The sequence below is a fragment of the Fundulus heteroclitus genome, unplaced genomic scaffold, assembly GCF_011125445.2.
Source record: "Fundulus heteroclitus isolate FHET01 unplaced genomic scaffold, MU-UCD_Fhet_4.1 scaffold_52, whole genome shotgun sequence".
Taxonomy (NCBI): domain Eukaryota; kingdom Metazoa; phylum Chordata; class Actinopteri; order Cyprinodontiformes; family Fundulidae; genus Fundulus; species Fundulus heteroclitus.
In genome coordinates, this window is record NW_023396945.1 from 389,533 (window position 1) to 406,274 (window position 16,742).

Below are 16,742 nucleotides of genomic sequence, written 5' to 3' on the forward strand. Positions count from 1 at the left end.
CGCAACCCTGCGACGGGATGCCGAGACCGCAAAAACATGCACACATGCATGCACGCATGTCTGCAAAGTGTCACGCTACATGCAAAGTCATTTGATTTCCTCGAAGATAAGGATATCTGTGCTGTATGGAGCCGGGATGAACAAACGTACCAGAAAAGGACAATCCGATTATTGCCTCGTTTCCAGAACCTTCTTGCAGTTTTGCCCCAGTCTGGGTAGTGTTGATCCTGAAGCATCATATCGGTCACCTTTGGAGAAAATAGATATATAAAATACAAAAATGGAAAAGGGCAAGATGACAAGAAGTAAAACTAATGAATCATTTCACAACCTTACCAATATTATGCAAGGTTACTTTTTTTTATATTTAAACAACCCTTACTTTGCTATGAGAAACCATGTTAGCTATTCCCACCAGATGATTAGCCCGAAGAACCTGGATCAACCCCTTGTTTTTATATGATATACTTGACTGAATCCTTCAGTTCAGCAGAGTGGAAACTGGTGATAAAATGTTATTCTTAACCTGGTCAGTTGAGACAAGGACAAAAATAACATCTTTCCTGTTGCTCAACTGTTTTAAGTCTTCCTGGATCTTTTTGTCTATGCTATATTTGCAAACCTACTTACTGTGCAATAAAAAAGGTTAATAAAGATAGTTTGTTCATTCTCCATTATAAGATGATTTTAATTTGTCAGCATTTTTTTAGGTCGCACATCACTGAAATTTGAACTCTAAACGTTTTAATAATGTGTCTAATTGAAGCAACCATCTTGGTTTGTGGAGCACTTTGGACCCATGCCTTTAACAAACTGCTTCATAATGATGTACTTCACCAATAAGTATTAGTTTACGTCTCTGGGTAGTTAGGTATTTAAATGAATTCATGAGGAAAAACAACCTTACCAGACACATAATTTAACGGTATACAAGACTATTTTCCAAGTTTCTATTGATTGTGGTCCAGATCTCTGTTTGTTTCCCAACAAAATGAAAATAGCGAAGGTCAAACCAATGTATAAAACTGGCAACAAACACCTCTTCACTAACTACAGGCCTGTTTCTCTTCTCCCACAATTTTCTAAAATCCTGGAAAAACTCTTTAAGAAAAGACTGGAACAATTCATAGAAAAACATTCGCTACTTATCAGCAGTCAATATGGATTCAGAGCAAACCGGTCAACATCGCTGGCCGTAACTGACTTAATAGAAGAAATAACCAACGCAATAGATAGTAAGAAACTGGCAGTAGGGATATTTATAGATTTAAAGAAAGCTTTTGATACAATAAATCATGAAATCCTACTTAAAAAATTAGAACGCTATGGAATTAGGGGAGTAGTTTCTGACTGGATGAGGAGTTATTTAAAGAGCCGGAAACAATTTGTGAAATTGGGAGATGTGGAATCTGATTGGCAGGAGACTGTCTGTGGAGTACCACAAGGATCAGTATTGGGACCAGTTTTATTTAATCTTTATATAAATGATATCAGTAAAGTGTCCAATGCATTAAAATTTATCTTATTCGCTGATGACACAAATATTCTAGCCTCAGGAGATAATTTAGAGCATCTTCTCTCAACAGTCACTTCAGAGATTAGTAAGTTGAAGATATGGTTTGACCATAACAAATTATCCCTAAATTTGGACAAGACGAAATTCATGGTCTTTGGGAACTGTTATAAAAATATTGAAATTCAAGTTCAAATAGAGGACGTAACTCTAGAAAGGGTTTTTGCTAATAAGTTCCTCGGTTTAATAATAGATGACAAAATCAGTTGGAAACCTCATATTCAACATTTACAGAGTAAACTCAGTAGAAGTATATCCATATTGGCCAGAGCTAGACATGTATTGAATGCTAAATCACTTCATACTCTATATAACTCTCTGATTTTACCATATTTATCATATTGCTGTGAAGTGTGGGGAGTTAATTACAAGAGCTCTTTACATCCGGTAACCGTCCTACAGAAACGAGCCATTAGAATCATCCATAATGTCGGTTATTATGAGCATACAAACCCGCTCTTCATAATATCCAGAATTCTCAAATTTGACGACCTTGTAGAATTTAAAATGGCTCAATTTATGTTCAAGGTATCAAAGAAGTTGTTACCTGAGCACATACAGAGCACGTTTTCTGAAAGAGAAGGGGGGTATAACTTAAGGGGTCACTCAATCTTCAAGATCCGCAATTTTAGAACAACAAGGAAAAGCTTCTGTATTTCAATTAAAGGTGTAAAGTTATGGAATAAGTTACATGAAGATTTAAAACAAAGCAATAGTTTAACACAATTTAAAAGAAGGTACAAAGAGGTAATTTTCAATAGATACACACATGGGGACAGAAAGCAATAAGGTGTGTATTGAAGATAATAACTTGGTGTAAGGGTTTAGAAAGATAAACCAGCATAAAATGGGAAAATGTATAGGTAAATATTAGTAACTGTTACTTCAAACTGCCACTTTGATTTTGATTTTGATTTTTTTTTTAATGACAGTAGGACTCTAAGTCTCAAGTGTTTAGGGGTAGGAGTTTATAAGTTCTCACTTCTTCCTACCCCGTTTTGAGCATGATATGTTAACTGAAACAAAAATCTGTATTTTCTCTTCTTTCTTATGCACTTCTTGTTACTGTGCACTATTTTATTTTTATATTTGTATCATGTTCGAATAAATAAATAAATAAATAAATAAGTCCAGCTGACTTCTCAAGGTATGATATATACAAGAACATTATCATACCAAAATAACTGGGGGCGACCTCCCAATGATAGATTTTGTTTACTGGAGTCACATGCAAGGCTGTTTAAGGCATTGTGCCATGAGCAGATACCAAAAAAAAATCCATTAAATCATGAGATTTTCTTTATGGGTGGAGAGTTGTCTCAGGATGCTTTTAATACACAAATCAACATTATTATTTCTGTGGAGCAGCTGCACAGTCAAGGTCAATTCATCAATAAAGAGCCTCACGGCAGATTGTAAAGCTTGTGTTGGCGGAGAAGATTTCAATCAGAGAAATGGGTGAGGCAATTTTGGCACGGCAGAGCTTCGCATGCACTTCTTGGACTCTTGGAGTGAACATACTCTCCTGTGCGGAGGAAACAAAGAGTACCGGTACCGAGTGCTTTTTCGAGTTAATAATAAACTTAATTTCTGGCATCAGCACTTTTGTCACTGCATACAATTTTCTCCCTTGCACAACACTCTTTCTCTCCACATCGCCTTCCTCCCATGTCCCTCCTTTTTGAGCATCTTTCTACACCCTTCTACCCTTTCACCTGTCTCTTACTCACTCCTACACTTCTTTTTCTCTAAAGTATGTACTGTGGAATACTAATGCGACGGGTGAGGGAGGTTGGCAGGTTGTCTCGGCTGTGAGCCCCACTCCTCCCAGCAGAGGAGGCCCACTCCCGCTGGAGCTCCCCTCCTCTTTCATGTTGAATAATGAACAGAGAGGTATGTTCCTCCTGCAATGTACCCCGTTCCTCCTCGTGCATCCATTGTTTTCCCTGACCCTTCTCAGATCTTTGAATTCCATTAGGGAGTCGCAGTCTGGACTAAATTGGTGCAGAAGGTTGTTCTGTAGCTATTGTTGTGGTAGAGCGGGTACACCTGAACGTTTTCTGTATTTTGCAAGATTTCTTTTTCTTTGGTCACAAACAGTTTCACTGCAATACAAATATCTCAACACAATCCTGTGTTGCTTGCTACACAAAGAACTGATTTTTTAAAAATAAAAAACACAAAAGTTCAATAACTGAAATTAGATTCAGTGGAGTAGAGAACAGTAGTCAGTGCCTTACCTGCAATTGAAAGAAGTTTTATCTGTGTGAGCTTGTGGATCAGAGAAAGTCTCACTCTAGATTAAAAGTGTGTTTTAGTCATACTGGAAAGCCAATAGCTCCAAACAAGAATAATTAAAATACCAAGCCACAAAGCCAGCTAAAAGGTAAATTACGACTATGGTAGACCAGTCTGACTACTAGACTGGTCTGGCCTGTGTGGTTAATAGACTGGTAACAGCTACGTGAAAAAACAAAACAAAAAAAAAAACAGCAATTACCAAACCACTGCTGAAAAAGGAGAATTTGGACAAACTACTACTGCAGAACTATATGCCCATCTCAAACCTCTTCTTTATCAATAAGATTATTCAGAAAGCTGAATTTCAACAATTAATTACCTTATCAATAATGGCAGGCTACTTTGATGTTTTTTTAGTCAGGAGCAGTTCAAGATGGATTCTTGTGTGTTTGTGAACGCACAAATAACGCGAGAATTTATCTTGCAGACAAGGTTATAACTTTACATCAGAGACCACAAAATCCCATGCGGGGTTCCCCAAGGGTCCATCTTGGGACCCATCCTTATCAATATCTACATCCTCCCTCTAGCTCAGATCATAACAAACAACAACCTAAGTTATCATAACTATGCAGACGACACACAGCTCTACATCACCATGTCACCAAGTGACTATGAACTCATTCAAGTGCTGAGTAAATGCTTAGAAGAAATCAATGCATGGATGTGCCAAAAGTTTCTGCAGTTGAATAAAAACAAAACTGAAGTAATAATCTTTGGACCAATACTGGAGTGATCAAAATCACACAGCTTCAGCAGCTTCAGCTTGTAACCACTGATCAGTCCCAAAATCTGGGAGTGATGGACTAAGACCTGAACCTGTAAAGGCATCTAAAGACAATTACATAGTTGGCCTTCTATAACCTGAAGAACATTTCCAGGATTAAAGGATTAGTGCCTCAGCAGGATTTGACAAAATTAATCAATGCGTTTATTTTTAGTCAAATTGATTACCGCCACTGTGTCTTCCAAGTTCTGCCTAAAAAGTGGATCAGACAGCTGCAGCTGATCCAGAATGCTGCTGCCCGCGTCCTCACTAAGACTAAGAAAGTAGAGCACATCACCCCAGTTCTAAAGTCCTTACACTGGCTCCCTGTATCTCAAAAAATATACTTTGAAATACTTCTGTTAGCATCACTGAATGGCTTACCACCTAAATACATCACAGACTATTTTTCACCCATGGAGGTTGCCATTTTTTCACCTGCGAAATGCATTCTGGGTTAAAGATGCGGTTAGGTCCTGCTGGACTGGAATCTACGGAGTGAGCCGAGTTGTTTATTGTATTGCGTTTGACTGGTGGAAATTTAGACAATGCCTCTGTGTGTCGCTGTTGGCTGTGATTTCAATACAAAAAAGCTACAAAAAAGTGAGGTGAGCCTTCATCGTTTCCCCCATGAAAAAAAAAGAAAAATGCGAAGGGAAAAAGCCGTTGGAAGAAGACAACTTCTGAAGGACCCACATTTGTGCTCACAACACTTCTCTCCAGAAGACTTTGAGTCGTTTGTACGAACAAAACTGATGAAGGAGCTAACTGGTTGTTGTTACCCTCGCAAGATAAAATAGGATGACCTGACGTCCTCGATTTTCGGGGACAATCCCCGTTTTGAATGACCTGTTCCCAGCAAAAGCTGTCCCCGGAAATGTCCCTGATTTCTGTGTATCATGATGGAGTAAAAACGTTTAGAGGTATTCACCCGGTCCTGCCGCTGTCCCAACGTAGTAGAGTTGCTGAGCCAAATGCGCCTTCCCCATCCCGTCGGCCTTGCAGTTTATGCAAAACAAACCAACCCCCAGACAGAGATTCTGCGGCATCGTCACCCCTCCCCTATATATATATATATATATATATATATATATATATATATATATATACTTTCCTCTGTAATATTTTCTTTTCTCAAGTTCGGTTCATGTATAGCCCTTTAAATTGGTGCACTAAACATGCCCTCTGAAATTCAAACATATAATTTTGTGAACTAATTGACAGGATCTTCTCCCCTTTTAAACACTAGGGTTGGGAGTTAATATGTATTTTTCAGCGCATTGAGATGTGGATATGGACTCGTTTTTATTTATGTAATCTCAAACCTAATTTTAAAGAAAGCAGTACAACCTTACTTGTGGCTCTTGGACAGATTATGGTAAACACATTAACATAAACATTAAGGCCTAGCTAAACAGGAATACATATTCTGAACCCGCTGCACTTAAGGAAAAAAAACTAACCTGGAATAGGCAAAGCGAGTTACATTTTTATTCATGGCAATTCACAAGCTTTTATTGTGAAGAATTTGCGACCTTTTAAGAAGCAGAGCTTTTGCGCAATGGAGCACATAGGACAGAGCGATCCCCACACTACCAGACCAAAACAAAGAGACTGGCTCTCTAGAAAGTTAATCAGATAATCTGTAATGTGATATGTTCACACAGCCATTGCCATAGAGAGGTCACCATAGCTGTGCATTGACTGATACGGGGCAGCTAGCGTGTTTTTGTTCTAGTGTCACGCAGGTTCAAATAACATGCTGTAACAGCATATACCAGAGGCATGTCAGATTGTTAAGAAGAATTGAGTTCATAGTTACTGTTAAGGTGACTTTTGTTGAGTGTATTTTGTTGCTTCAACATAATTGTTTCAGGTATGTTTTTTTCCTACTTTTGTATCGATAAAAAATATATTGGGACGTTCTAGTGGTGCACAAAAACGGGTATTAATGGGGGGATGTGCCTTGTTCAGCAAATAATAGATTTATAATCACATCGTAGCCTTGAAGTGCTGATGGATTCCTGTCTCCTAGTAACAACTCTCAACATGTTTAGTGGTAAATGGGCTGTGCTTATATAGCGCTTTTCTAGCCAGGCACTCTTACAACAGAGACACATTAATGCCTTGCCCAAAAGCACATCAACTTGTTAGAGAAGTTAGACTGATTCCCCGATTGAGCAGGTAGAAATGTTGAGCAGGACTAATTAGGAGCTCTCCAGATTAAAAAAAAAACTGTTCAGGTTTCTCCCACTCACCAAATCAAGCTAATACACTTGCATTATTTTCTTTAAAACTGCTGCCTGTAAGGTTTTAGAGCCACAGGAGTAAATGTCTTTTTTTTCCCCTTATATAAATGTTGATTTCCAAGAGTCTAGGAAACCTAAAAACTCCATTCTTACCATCCAAGCTGTCACAAAATCTCCCATCCATGTCCCCACCGCAGCAATCTTCATAAAACTCTCATTCCTGATGCCCATGTAGTCTGTCACCATGTGAGGCCTGTGAGCACAAAAGAAGAAGAGATTTAGGAAGGATATAATGAATGCCATGTATCTTTTGAGAGTAAAAGAAGAAGGTAAGAGCAGAGTCCCAGAAAATGAGAACAAGAAAAATTGGTCTCTGCCACTAAGTATCATGATGCCGGTCATGATGGTCAATCGATATAAACCTAATCCTGGAGAAAATAAATGAGCGCTCGCCGTGCCTTTCACAAAACCCCAAGGATTGTAAACAATTTACTTCAATGCGGAGGAATTTATGCTGCATTTCGGCTCTTGTTCGCTTCGCCGGCCTTTGGCAAATCATCCATTTGTGTGGTAAATTTGTCTCATGTCTGGTTTATTTTAGATCAACGCAGCCATACCAGGGAGATCCCTCCCGCTAAAGCAGAGGATCCGACCGTCTGCGGCTCTACATATGTACAGACTCGCGCTGGACCAAGTGGCGCCATTAGGGAAACAACCTCCCATGGTGTGATGTCTGATAGGAAAATGACATGCTTTTTTTGGAGTCCCAGCTACTACTTTACGTCTGTACCGTGGGAGAAGATGAGGCATTTTTGTTCAGTCGCACAAACCCACCCACTCAACGCACACATCCCACGCTACATCACTCCATTTTCTCCAGGTAATAGCTCAGGAGGGTGGGACGGAAAGTGGGTCAGTCGCCTATTCTATATGGAACTTGCCAGGGAGATGAGGGGAGGTGTGTGTGGGGGGGGGGTATCTCCTTGCAGCCTGTGTCTTAGAAGCTGAAGAAGAGCAGGGGCGCGGCAGTCATCTCCCCACCTCTCCAGCCTCATATCGTCGCCCCCTCGACAGGTCACACGCGTGAATATAATAGATGACAACGGATGGAGGCTCGAACTGCGCTTTCAAGGGCTCATATTTGAAGTCAATGATTTCATTCATCTTTGTTTTTCGAGGTCATTTTGTAGCCGCAGGCCAAAACTGAAATTATTCCATATTGCTCTCAAACCTTTGGAAAAAACCTTGGCTACGATTTGAGCTCATTTCCTGAACATAAGCTTATTTTTACCATTTCATTCCTAGTCTGTCGTTTTGTTTCTAACTCTGTCGCTGTGACGTAGTGGAGACTAAACTGTGCCATTTATTCACTGATGGAGCAGGAGGATTTAAGTAATTCATTTTTGAATTATTGGTGGTAGTCCATAATGCAAGTCCTGATTATGGCACAGGCTCACATTGGCAGAACAGAGCAATTAGAACCAATCCTGGCAAGCTAGTGATCCAGGACTGTTCTAAAGGACCTGAAGACCAAAAATGTAGAGAAAATCTCCTGATTCGAAAATATTGCAATGTTTCATGTGGGGTTTTATAAGACAGACCCAAACAAAGCAGTGTATAGTTCTGAGATAGATGTAAAATGATGCCCAGTTGGAAAATATCCCTCCATCCCGGTCTCAAGAAGCTTGAGACTCCACCCATCTTCTCATCAAATCTCACCAGTTTCCATGTTCATGCTGAATGAAAGCAAAACCATGGCATAATGCTGCCACTGCAACGTTTGACCTTTTGATGTTTTTAGAGGACCAGTACGGTGTTTGTTTTCCACTACACATATAGGTTATATGGTTTTGCAAATAGGTCTAAAGGTTTAAAGCTGGTCGTGTCTGAACACAGCAAATTATTCCATGTGTCTCATGACTTCTGGCAAACTACAAATGGGTCTATTGGTGGTTTCCTTTCCTTTTTTTGTCCCTTTTCCATAAACAACAGATTTGCAGAGTGCACAAATTTCACGGTTGTTGTGTCAACAGATTCTCTCCTCAGACCTGTAAGTCTCTGAAGCTCCTCCAGAGTTACAATGGGCTTTATGGCTGCTTCTTTCATTAATGCCCTACTTAAAGTCAGTTTAGGTGGACGGCCTCGTCTTTGTAGGTCAAACAGTGCTCCGTAAGAGGATTAAAGCGTCTGATATTGTTTTGTTACTTAACCCTTCTTTAAAAGACTGCTTACATTTGCCCCTGACCTGTTTGCTCTATCCCTTGGTCTTTATGATGTTGTTTCTTGACTAATTCTGTCTAACAAATCTCCAAGTCCTTCACAGAAGAGTTGGATTTTTATATTAATACCAAATCACTCATACGCACACTCTATTTTCTAATTAGGTGACTTCAAATGGAACCCAGCTGGATTGGTTTATTTAGGGGTACCGGAGCAAAGGAGAGTGAGAATACACACTCTGCCACACTGTAATTTTTCATTTGTAAAATGAAATGTAAACAGTTACAACCGCTGCACGCATTATGTTTTCATTAAGACTGATGCATTTTTAGATTAGATCATGCAGACAAAATGTATCAATTATATTCATCCATCATGCGCAGATCTCTACTGTTCACCTTAAACGTGGAAGAAACCTTCCCCTCTGAAAGCATAAATCATTTCTGGAGTATACATTTAAGCGTATTTGACGGGATCATATCGACCAAAAGGTGTGGCTTTGCGGGGTGACGTATAGCCTCTGTTAAGCCAGCAAATAAAACGGCCTTGATTGGAATGGCGATTTATATCTGCATTAAGTCGGTTAGACACACAGTGGTTGGCTCCGCTCCAGTTTCCAAGGAGATCCCGTTGGGAGTCATTTACCCGCAGCAAAATTCTAATCGATACTTCTGAAAATGCTGTCTGGCACCACACTCAAGTGGCTTTAAATCTTTTTTTTTTTTTTTTCAAAACTACCCTGCTGCCCTTCTCACATATTTAATTGAGCAAATGTTACTCCAGCAGTCAGAGAGAGGTTTTAATATAATTTCTTCTGCTTTTCAGAGCACCTATGATGAGTTTGGGGGCTCTTCGCACTGCATGATCAGAGGCAGAGAACTCTGACTTATTCATGCAGACTGAAAATTTAATGGCATTTAGAGCTGGGTGACCTAATGAGAGATTTTGGTGTCGTGGATCAGTACAGTAGCACCATGAATAATCGGCTCTTAATGGTTCCCGTGGCCTAATCGCCAAGCCAGTTGCTATGCGGGGTCCAGCGCGGCCGGCTCGGGCAGCTTTGACCCTCTGAGGAATTTTATCAGGTCTCCCACACTTGTTCGGACATTATGTTCAAGGACGTTTGATGCTTTTGTGTCTCGTCTCGCTCTGTCATAAAAGTAAGAAATGACATGTTGCAAGGGACACTGAAGTTACAGAGTTGAGAAATGACCTCATTTAACTAGAACCAAAGTATTAAGTTAAGAATATTATAAAATAAAATCTTGATGACAAGCAGTCATATTAGGCTGCATTTTAGGTTGCTTGGTAAGAACCTAGACAGCTTGGACGGCAATATCTATGTGATCTAATTTATCTCAAAAGGTTTCAAAAGATTAATTTCTTGTTCTGTTTGGTGCTCAAATATTTGGAAGACAAAAACATTTAAATAAAACACAAAATATTTTCAGAATGAATGATGGGTTTACTGCATACAAGAATTATTGTATTTGATTAAGTAGATTTAACTTGACTTCTTTGAATAAAATCAACACTGCACGGATCTTTTGTCCTCCATTATTAGTGTGTTATCTATTTTGCTTTGTTGAAGATGAAGACTTTAAAATACAGCACTAAAAGAGCTCTCAGTACTCTGAGTCATTTATGGCCTTATTGCTATATATATATATATATATATATATATATATATATATATATATATATATATATATATATATAATTTTAGTTTTTTCAAAACTGTTTTATTCTTTTTTCTTACCATCTCTTTGGCCATATTGGGGCGTTCCAGCTTTTATAAACCTGTTTTCTCGTTCAGAGACTGGCAGTGATTTAGTGACTGTAGCGACTGAGTGACCTCCTCTGCCCTGTAAAAAGCTGAACTCATTCAGAACATTAAATTGCGACCTTGGCTGGCTCCACATTGAAATGCATTGCCTGTCTCTTTCCTGTGCACTATGGTACCTAACGCTGTAACAATTTTACAACAGTGGTTACCAGGATACGTAAAACTGCCAATAAGACTCTTACTAATATCACTTTTGTATTGCCAAAGATGACTTAAAACCCACTGTATCCATTTGCAACAACAAAATTAGCCAAGTAAGGCATTACACCTACTGTTGATTGGGTACATCAGACCTTAGTCCTTTGGATGAAAGTTAATAGTAACTTTCATTGGGCGTTTTTATATGCATTAGATCAAGTCCTGCTTTCCCACTATGAGAGTAAGTTCAAAACCTCTGTGCAGAATTCACAACATGGTGTTATTGTAAAGTATTGTAATAATTTTCATTTCACCAAAAAGTTGACTTACGATAGGAAATAAAACATGCAACTCTTAAAAGATAATAACAACACTGTTAGATGGGAATCCCTTAAAAAGAAAATCTTATAGTTATATTTTATGGCATATAAAAGATTATTTACTGTTATCTTCATTAGTGGAAACAATGTTTTCCCCTTCTCCCGACCGGTTTCGGCAAGTCGCTCTCATCAGTGTCACAGGTTGGTTCTGGATGTGAGTGGTTGAAATAGCACTTCAGTAAAGATGACGGACAAGTGGTTTATCCAATCATATGCAAAGATTTTCTGAAATACATCGGAGCAAACCCAGATGGGTGTGCCACTCTAAAACCTCAACAATACTCCCAGTCCATAGATTTACACACATTTTCATTAATTAATTACAGAGAAATGAACCCATTTATTCTGATCGCATTTTGAATACCAACACATATAATGTCAAAGTTTATTCAATCTCTTTTTATGTGTGAATTTCCGCCTTATTTGCCTGTTCTTAGCTGACAAGAGTGGCGCCCTGTGTGGTCTTATGGGTCTGCAGCAATTCTACTTCCAGGCTTGACGTGCTGTGCATTTAAAGAATGTATTCTGCAGACCCTGGCTATTTGCACTATATTTTATTTTGAACTGTGTGGTGGAACTGATATGAGGTACAAAGTTAAATTACATGATTTATGAAGAAATTGTTTGTTTTTTTGCATAATTTTATTTAACAGTGTGAAAAGTACAGTTTGTGGACGTATGGAAAGCAATTCTAAAATTTTTGATACAGTCTGTCTTCGTGCAATTTTTGGCCACAGGTTTTCTCTCTTTATTTTTTTACTCTGCCTGAGGGTCACTCTGTGTTTTGTTACCATGACTTTTGTTCTTTAGGTTTACAATGTCTTGGTTTGTTCATCTCTTATTTATTCACCGGGTGTGTTGCTTCTTGATTTTTTTAATGTATCTCTTGTCAGAAACTTTATGTCCTCAGGTACCCTCATTTTTCCACTTTCCTATTTAACTACCTGCTCCCTGTTTCCAGTCAGTTTGCACATATAATCCATTGTCTCAGGACATATGCTCTTTGATTTTTGTGGTTATTTCTCGGGTCCATTTTTTATCTGATGATATCTAACCAGGCAGCCATTTAATTTTAGTCTTTTTTATTGTATTCTTTTTAAAAACCTGAAACACATTGAGTTCCAATGTCCAGAGGGTAGCCAATACCGGATTTTAGCCTGTACCAGTTTTAGCCAATTCCAAATTAAGAACTATAATAATCACTGTCCAAAATACTTTTTCTAGCCTTCATGTATGGCGTCAGGATTGGGCCAAAAGGGCACACACGCGATAAATACTCATGCAAGCGTATACAAGTAAATACTCATAAATACGCATACACAATGGTAAACTACTCCTCACATGCATTTTTAACGTTTTACATGTGCAAATAGAGTACAACGGGGCCCCAATATATCATACAAGTGTTAATTATTTATTGTTCTGTAGCATGTGCAGATTACTTTGAAAAAAGCTTTTTACAACTTTTGTGCTTCCTTTGACTTCACTTTTAAGCACCTCACTGATAGTGAAAAGCTACCTTGAGTTTTTGGACTAGTTGGCACATGGACATTCACTGGTTGAAAAAATATGTTATTCTTGAGGCTCTCAGGCCAGCTGGTCAGATAAACTAAAGCTCTTAGTTTCTCTGTACATCTTTACTCCTGTGCTGTCTGTTTAGTTACTAAAGTCTTAGATCCTGCACCTTTTGTCTGGAAGTGTACTTTTGCCATTTTTACCTTTTTGTTTTTCCAAATACAGCTGACTCTAATCTCACTTTCTATCTAGTGTTCTAGATGCTAATATCTTTAACAGAATCCAGCAAAGGAAATTGATTCCTATTTCCATTTTTTGGCACATTTTCTGTGCCAACAATGGCACAGAGAGGAAAAATATTATAATAATATGGACAGATAAATCATCTTTATTAATGTAGCTATGGCATCTAAAGATTGTTGCCAGACCTTCTATTTTGATAACAAACAATAACAAAAAAATTAAATATACTTTCAAGTTTTGTGATGTATTAAGAAGGTTTTGGTGTGGTAGAAACCAGTATTCAGAAAATACAAAAACATTTTGTGCAGGTGTTTCATCATGTTGTGCCTTTTTAGCAGGTGTATAGTCAGCTAATGTTCAGTTGAGTACTACTGTGGAGAAACAGCAATAAAAGCCAAAAGCAGCAGAAATTAAAGTGATCACTGCTTATGTGTCTACTGGTGAGGAAGTTGAAGTTAAATACATATGCAAGTCCAAAGTAGTCACACCTATGCATCAAATATATATAAGGGGGACCTGCAATTCTTTTTGGTATTTATGTTCTGAATTCTTTTTGTGTGACTATGCAAAAAAATAATCATCAGCAATTCTAACGTACAGAGTGTGCTGAACATAAGGCCTTTCTATTCTCTTCTGTTTAAGTTATCCAAGACCAAGTTTCCTTGTAATTGATGTAGGCATAATTCATTAAAAGACACATTGCATATTTTAGCTACTACACATATATGGCATACGCTAGGACTGAATTTTCATAGTAAATCATACAGTTTCAAAATTATAGTTTAAAAATCACTCTTTTGCATGATGACCATGTTCCCACCACTGACTTTAAGCTTCAGCATGCTAAGATCGTTTACAGATGTGGACATGTAGAGCAATAAAAGTCTATTCATATGACTAAATTTAATAACGGCAAATAGTTCTGAACACTATTCACCTGAAACATTATAACTTAATTAGTGCATACTTCAATATTGATTATATAACAATGTGATATAACAATATTGTGATGGCATTTCCCATTCAACACCCTGCATATTGTCCAGCTCTAGTATACACTCAAACCTATAATTTCTCCGGTGTGATGCTGTGTGTTATTTAGAAATACTAGAACAACATTGTTAATAGGCATCTCTGAAAATCAATCCCTACTAAAGCGATGCAATAACAACATGCCTCACAACATCCTTTCAAACAACTAAACTGGGATGTTATGTGAAATGTTAAGGCTGCAAGTGTAATTATCAAGTTATTTTCATTCATTGTTATACATCAGCCTTTAACTACTACCAACATTATCCTTAGCTTTTCATCCAGTGGATATAATACCAACCATCCTGTTGGTTGAGGGCTGTTTCAACTCTTGAGACATCAGTTCCTCTAAAAAAGAAGACAAAAAAAAACTAACATGAAAAATTATTTGTAGAACATACAAGCAAACAATACACCCTGCTCAGGAACAATGTGCCCTTGTGTACAAAAACGTGGATTGCCTATTGAAACATGGTGTACACGGGAATCGAGAAAACTGCATAACCACAACCAAATATGGATGTTTAAAACTGTGTGTACGTATGTTTCCAAACACCTTTCATATCTTAAACTATATGGAACCGAGTGCAAAGTAAAACAATATTTTGCACCGCCCTGGACCCCCTAGTTTAGAACTGCAAAGAAATGGAAGTAAGCCCTGTGCAGGTTATTTTCCTCTTGTCCAAAGAGGAAAAGCACAAAACGTGAATAGGAGACACTCCTAAATCCAACACATAAAAACACTCAACTAGAGATTGTATTTTTTGTTAAATCAGACTTCCACCTAGTAATGTTCTATACCACTCACAGGGATTACTCAGACTATTATTGTAGATAAGTAGACACATTTAACGGCAAATAAGGCAACTGTAACATCTAGTTCAGAACTGAATGTGGTAGCATAGGATCGGCAGTTTATCCTACAATTATGCATATTCACAGTGAGAATTAGCAGCCGCCAAAGCAGTAGAAGTTTCCACCAGCACAGGCCGCACCCGGAGGAGATGAAAGCAGCGTGATAGGAAATGGACGCGCAGCAGCCAGGAAGGATAACAGCTAAGCTAAAAGCTAACCCTTGCAAAACGATTCGTCCATCCATTTTGCTCACAAACGTCTGCTCCCTGTAGTATAAATTGGATTATTTGAAGCTAGGCTTAACAACAAATCGTGAGATGAGAGACTGCTGTGCCATTATTCTAACTGACACATGGCTAAACTCCCCATGCCTTATGACGCCATTAGCATGGAGGGGCTAATCCACTTTCGGTCGGACAGGAGCGACACCCTTAGTGGTAAAACCCGTGGTAGCATCTTCATTAACAACAGCTGGTGCCAAGGTGGTCAGAAGTCATTGCTCTCTAGACATAGAGTTTTTGACTATTAAATGTAGACCTTACCATCTACCCAGGGAATTTACCACCATAGCTGTTTATATTGCGCTCAACGCTGACAGCAAGTAGGCTCTGAGTGTGCTGTACCACCCTATTAAGCTAGCTTTACTTGCCGCATGAACGGGGCACAATGGTGTTCGCGGCAAAAGTGAAGCAATCACACTGTCCCTGGGCCACAAGCTGCCATGGCGCGAGGTTGTGCACCTCTGAGTTTTTCAAAACATTCCTATGGTCTTTACAGACAGAATGTATGCAACCTCTTCACGACTTTATGTACACAATTCGTGAACATATCTCCTTCTTCTATGCCTCTAGCCCCCCATCTTTTCCCATTTAGCTGCCATAAACACACCTACTATTCTTCATGACGTTTTGGAAGTGTGATGTCAACTGTTTCTTCTCTTTTTACTAGTGTTCCACCGATACCGATACCAGTATCGGACGAGGCCCCGATCCAGCACTAAAATGGTGGTATCGGTATCGGTGAGTACTAACAAATAGGGCACCGATACCATTTTGATGTTTGTATGTCACTTGAACGCAGCCTTCTCTGTCCCGACTAGTATTATACATGTTATACAAGTTTATGAAAGTTGCACTATTTTGGCATTTGAGAGCCAAAACTCAGGGTTTAAAAGAGATTATTCAATGCTTAATGTAATTTTACTGTCTTACTGTTGCACTGCTATTATACATGTTATAATTTCACGAATGTTGCACTATTTTGGCCTTGGAGAGTCAAAAGTTTATTCAACTATTGTCACCCATTCCAGGTAGGCAATAAAAAGTTCTACTACCCTAAGTAGTATGCAGTTCTTCGTATATACTCACACACATCAATTTCAAACAGATGGTATCGGTATGGTATCGGTATGGGACAATACTGCACAGCCAGGTATCGGGGGGGCCAAAAAATGGCATCGCCGCAACACTACTTTTTACTGCATTTCCACTGGTTATGAGTTCTGAACCCGTATGTTTTTGGAGAATACTGGACCCATGTCCATTTCAAGTATAAACATCTACAGCACTTCTATGGGCTCGTGCCCATTCCGCACAGACCGCCATCTAAAGGAAGGAAGCCTTTA

General features: G+C 38.7%; 1 protein-coding gene across 5 annotated transcripts in view; it reads right to left on the reverse strand.

The window, feature by feature from the left end:
- tmem117 (transmembrane protein 117) overlaps nucleotides 1-16,742 on the reverse strand; it is a 69,158-nt gene that overhangs the window by 15,230 nt on the left and 37,186 nt on the right. For all 5 annotated transcript variants that reach the window (XM_021317459.2, XM_036132496.1, XM_036132494.1 and 2 more), the window contains 2 exons: nucleotides 7,043-7,142; nucleotides 151-248 (listed from right to left, as the gene is read on the reverse strand). In XM_021317459.2, the coding sequence (XP_021173134.1) occupies nucleotides 151-248; nucleotides 7,043-7,142 (198 nt within the window). The remainder of the gene's footprint in view (nucleotides 1-150; nucleotides 249-7,042; nucleotides 7,143-16,742) is intronic.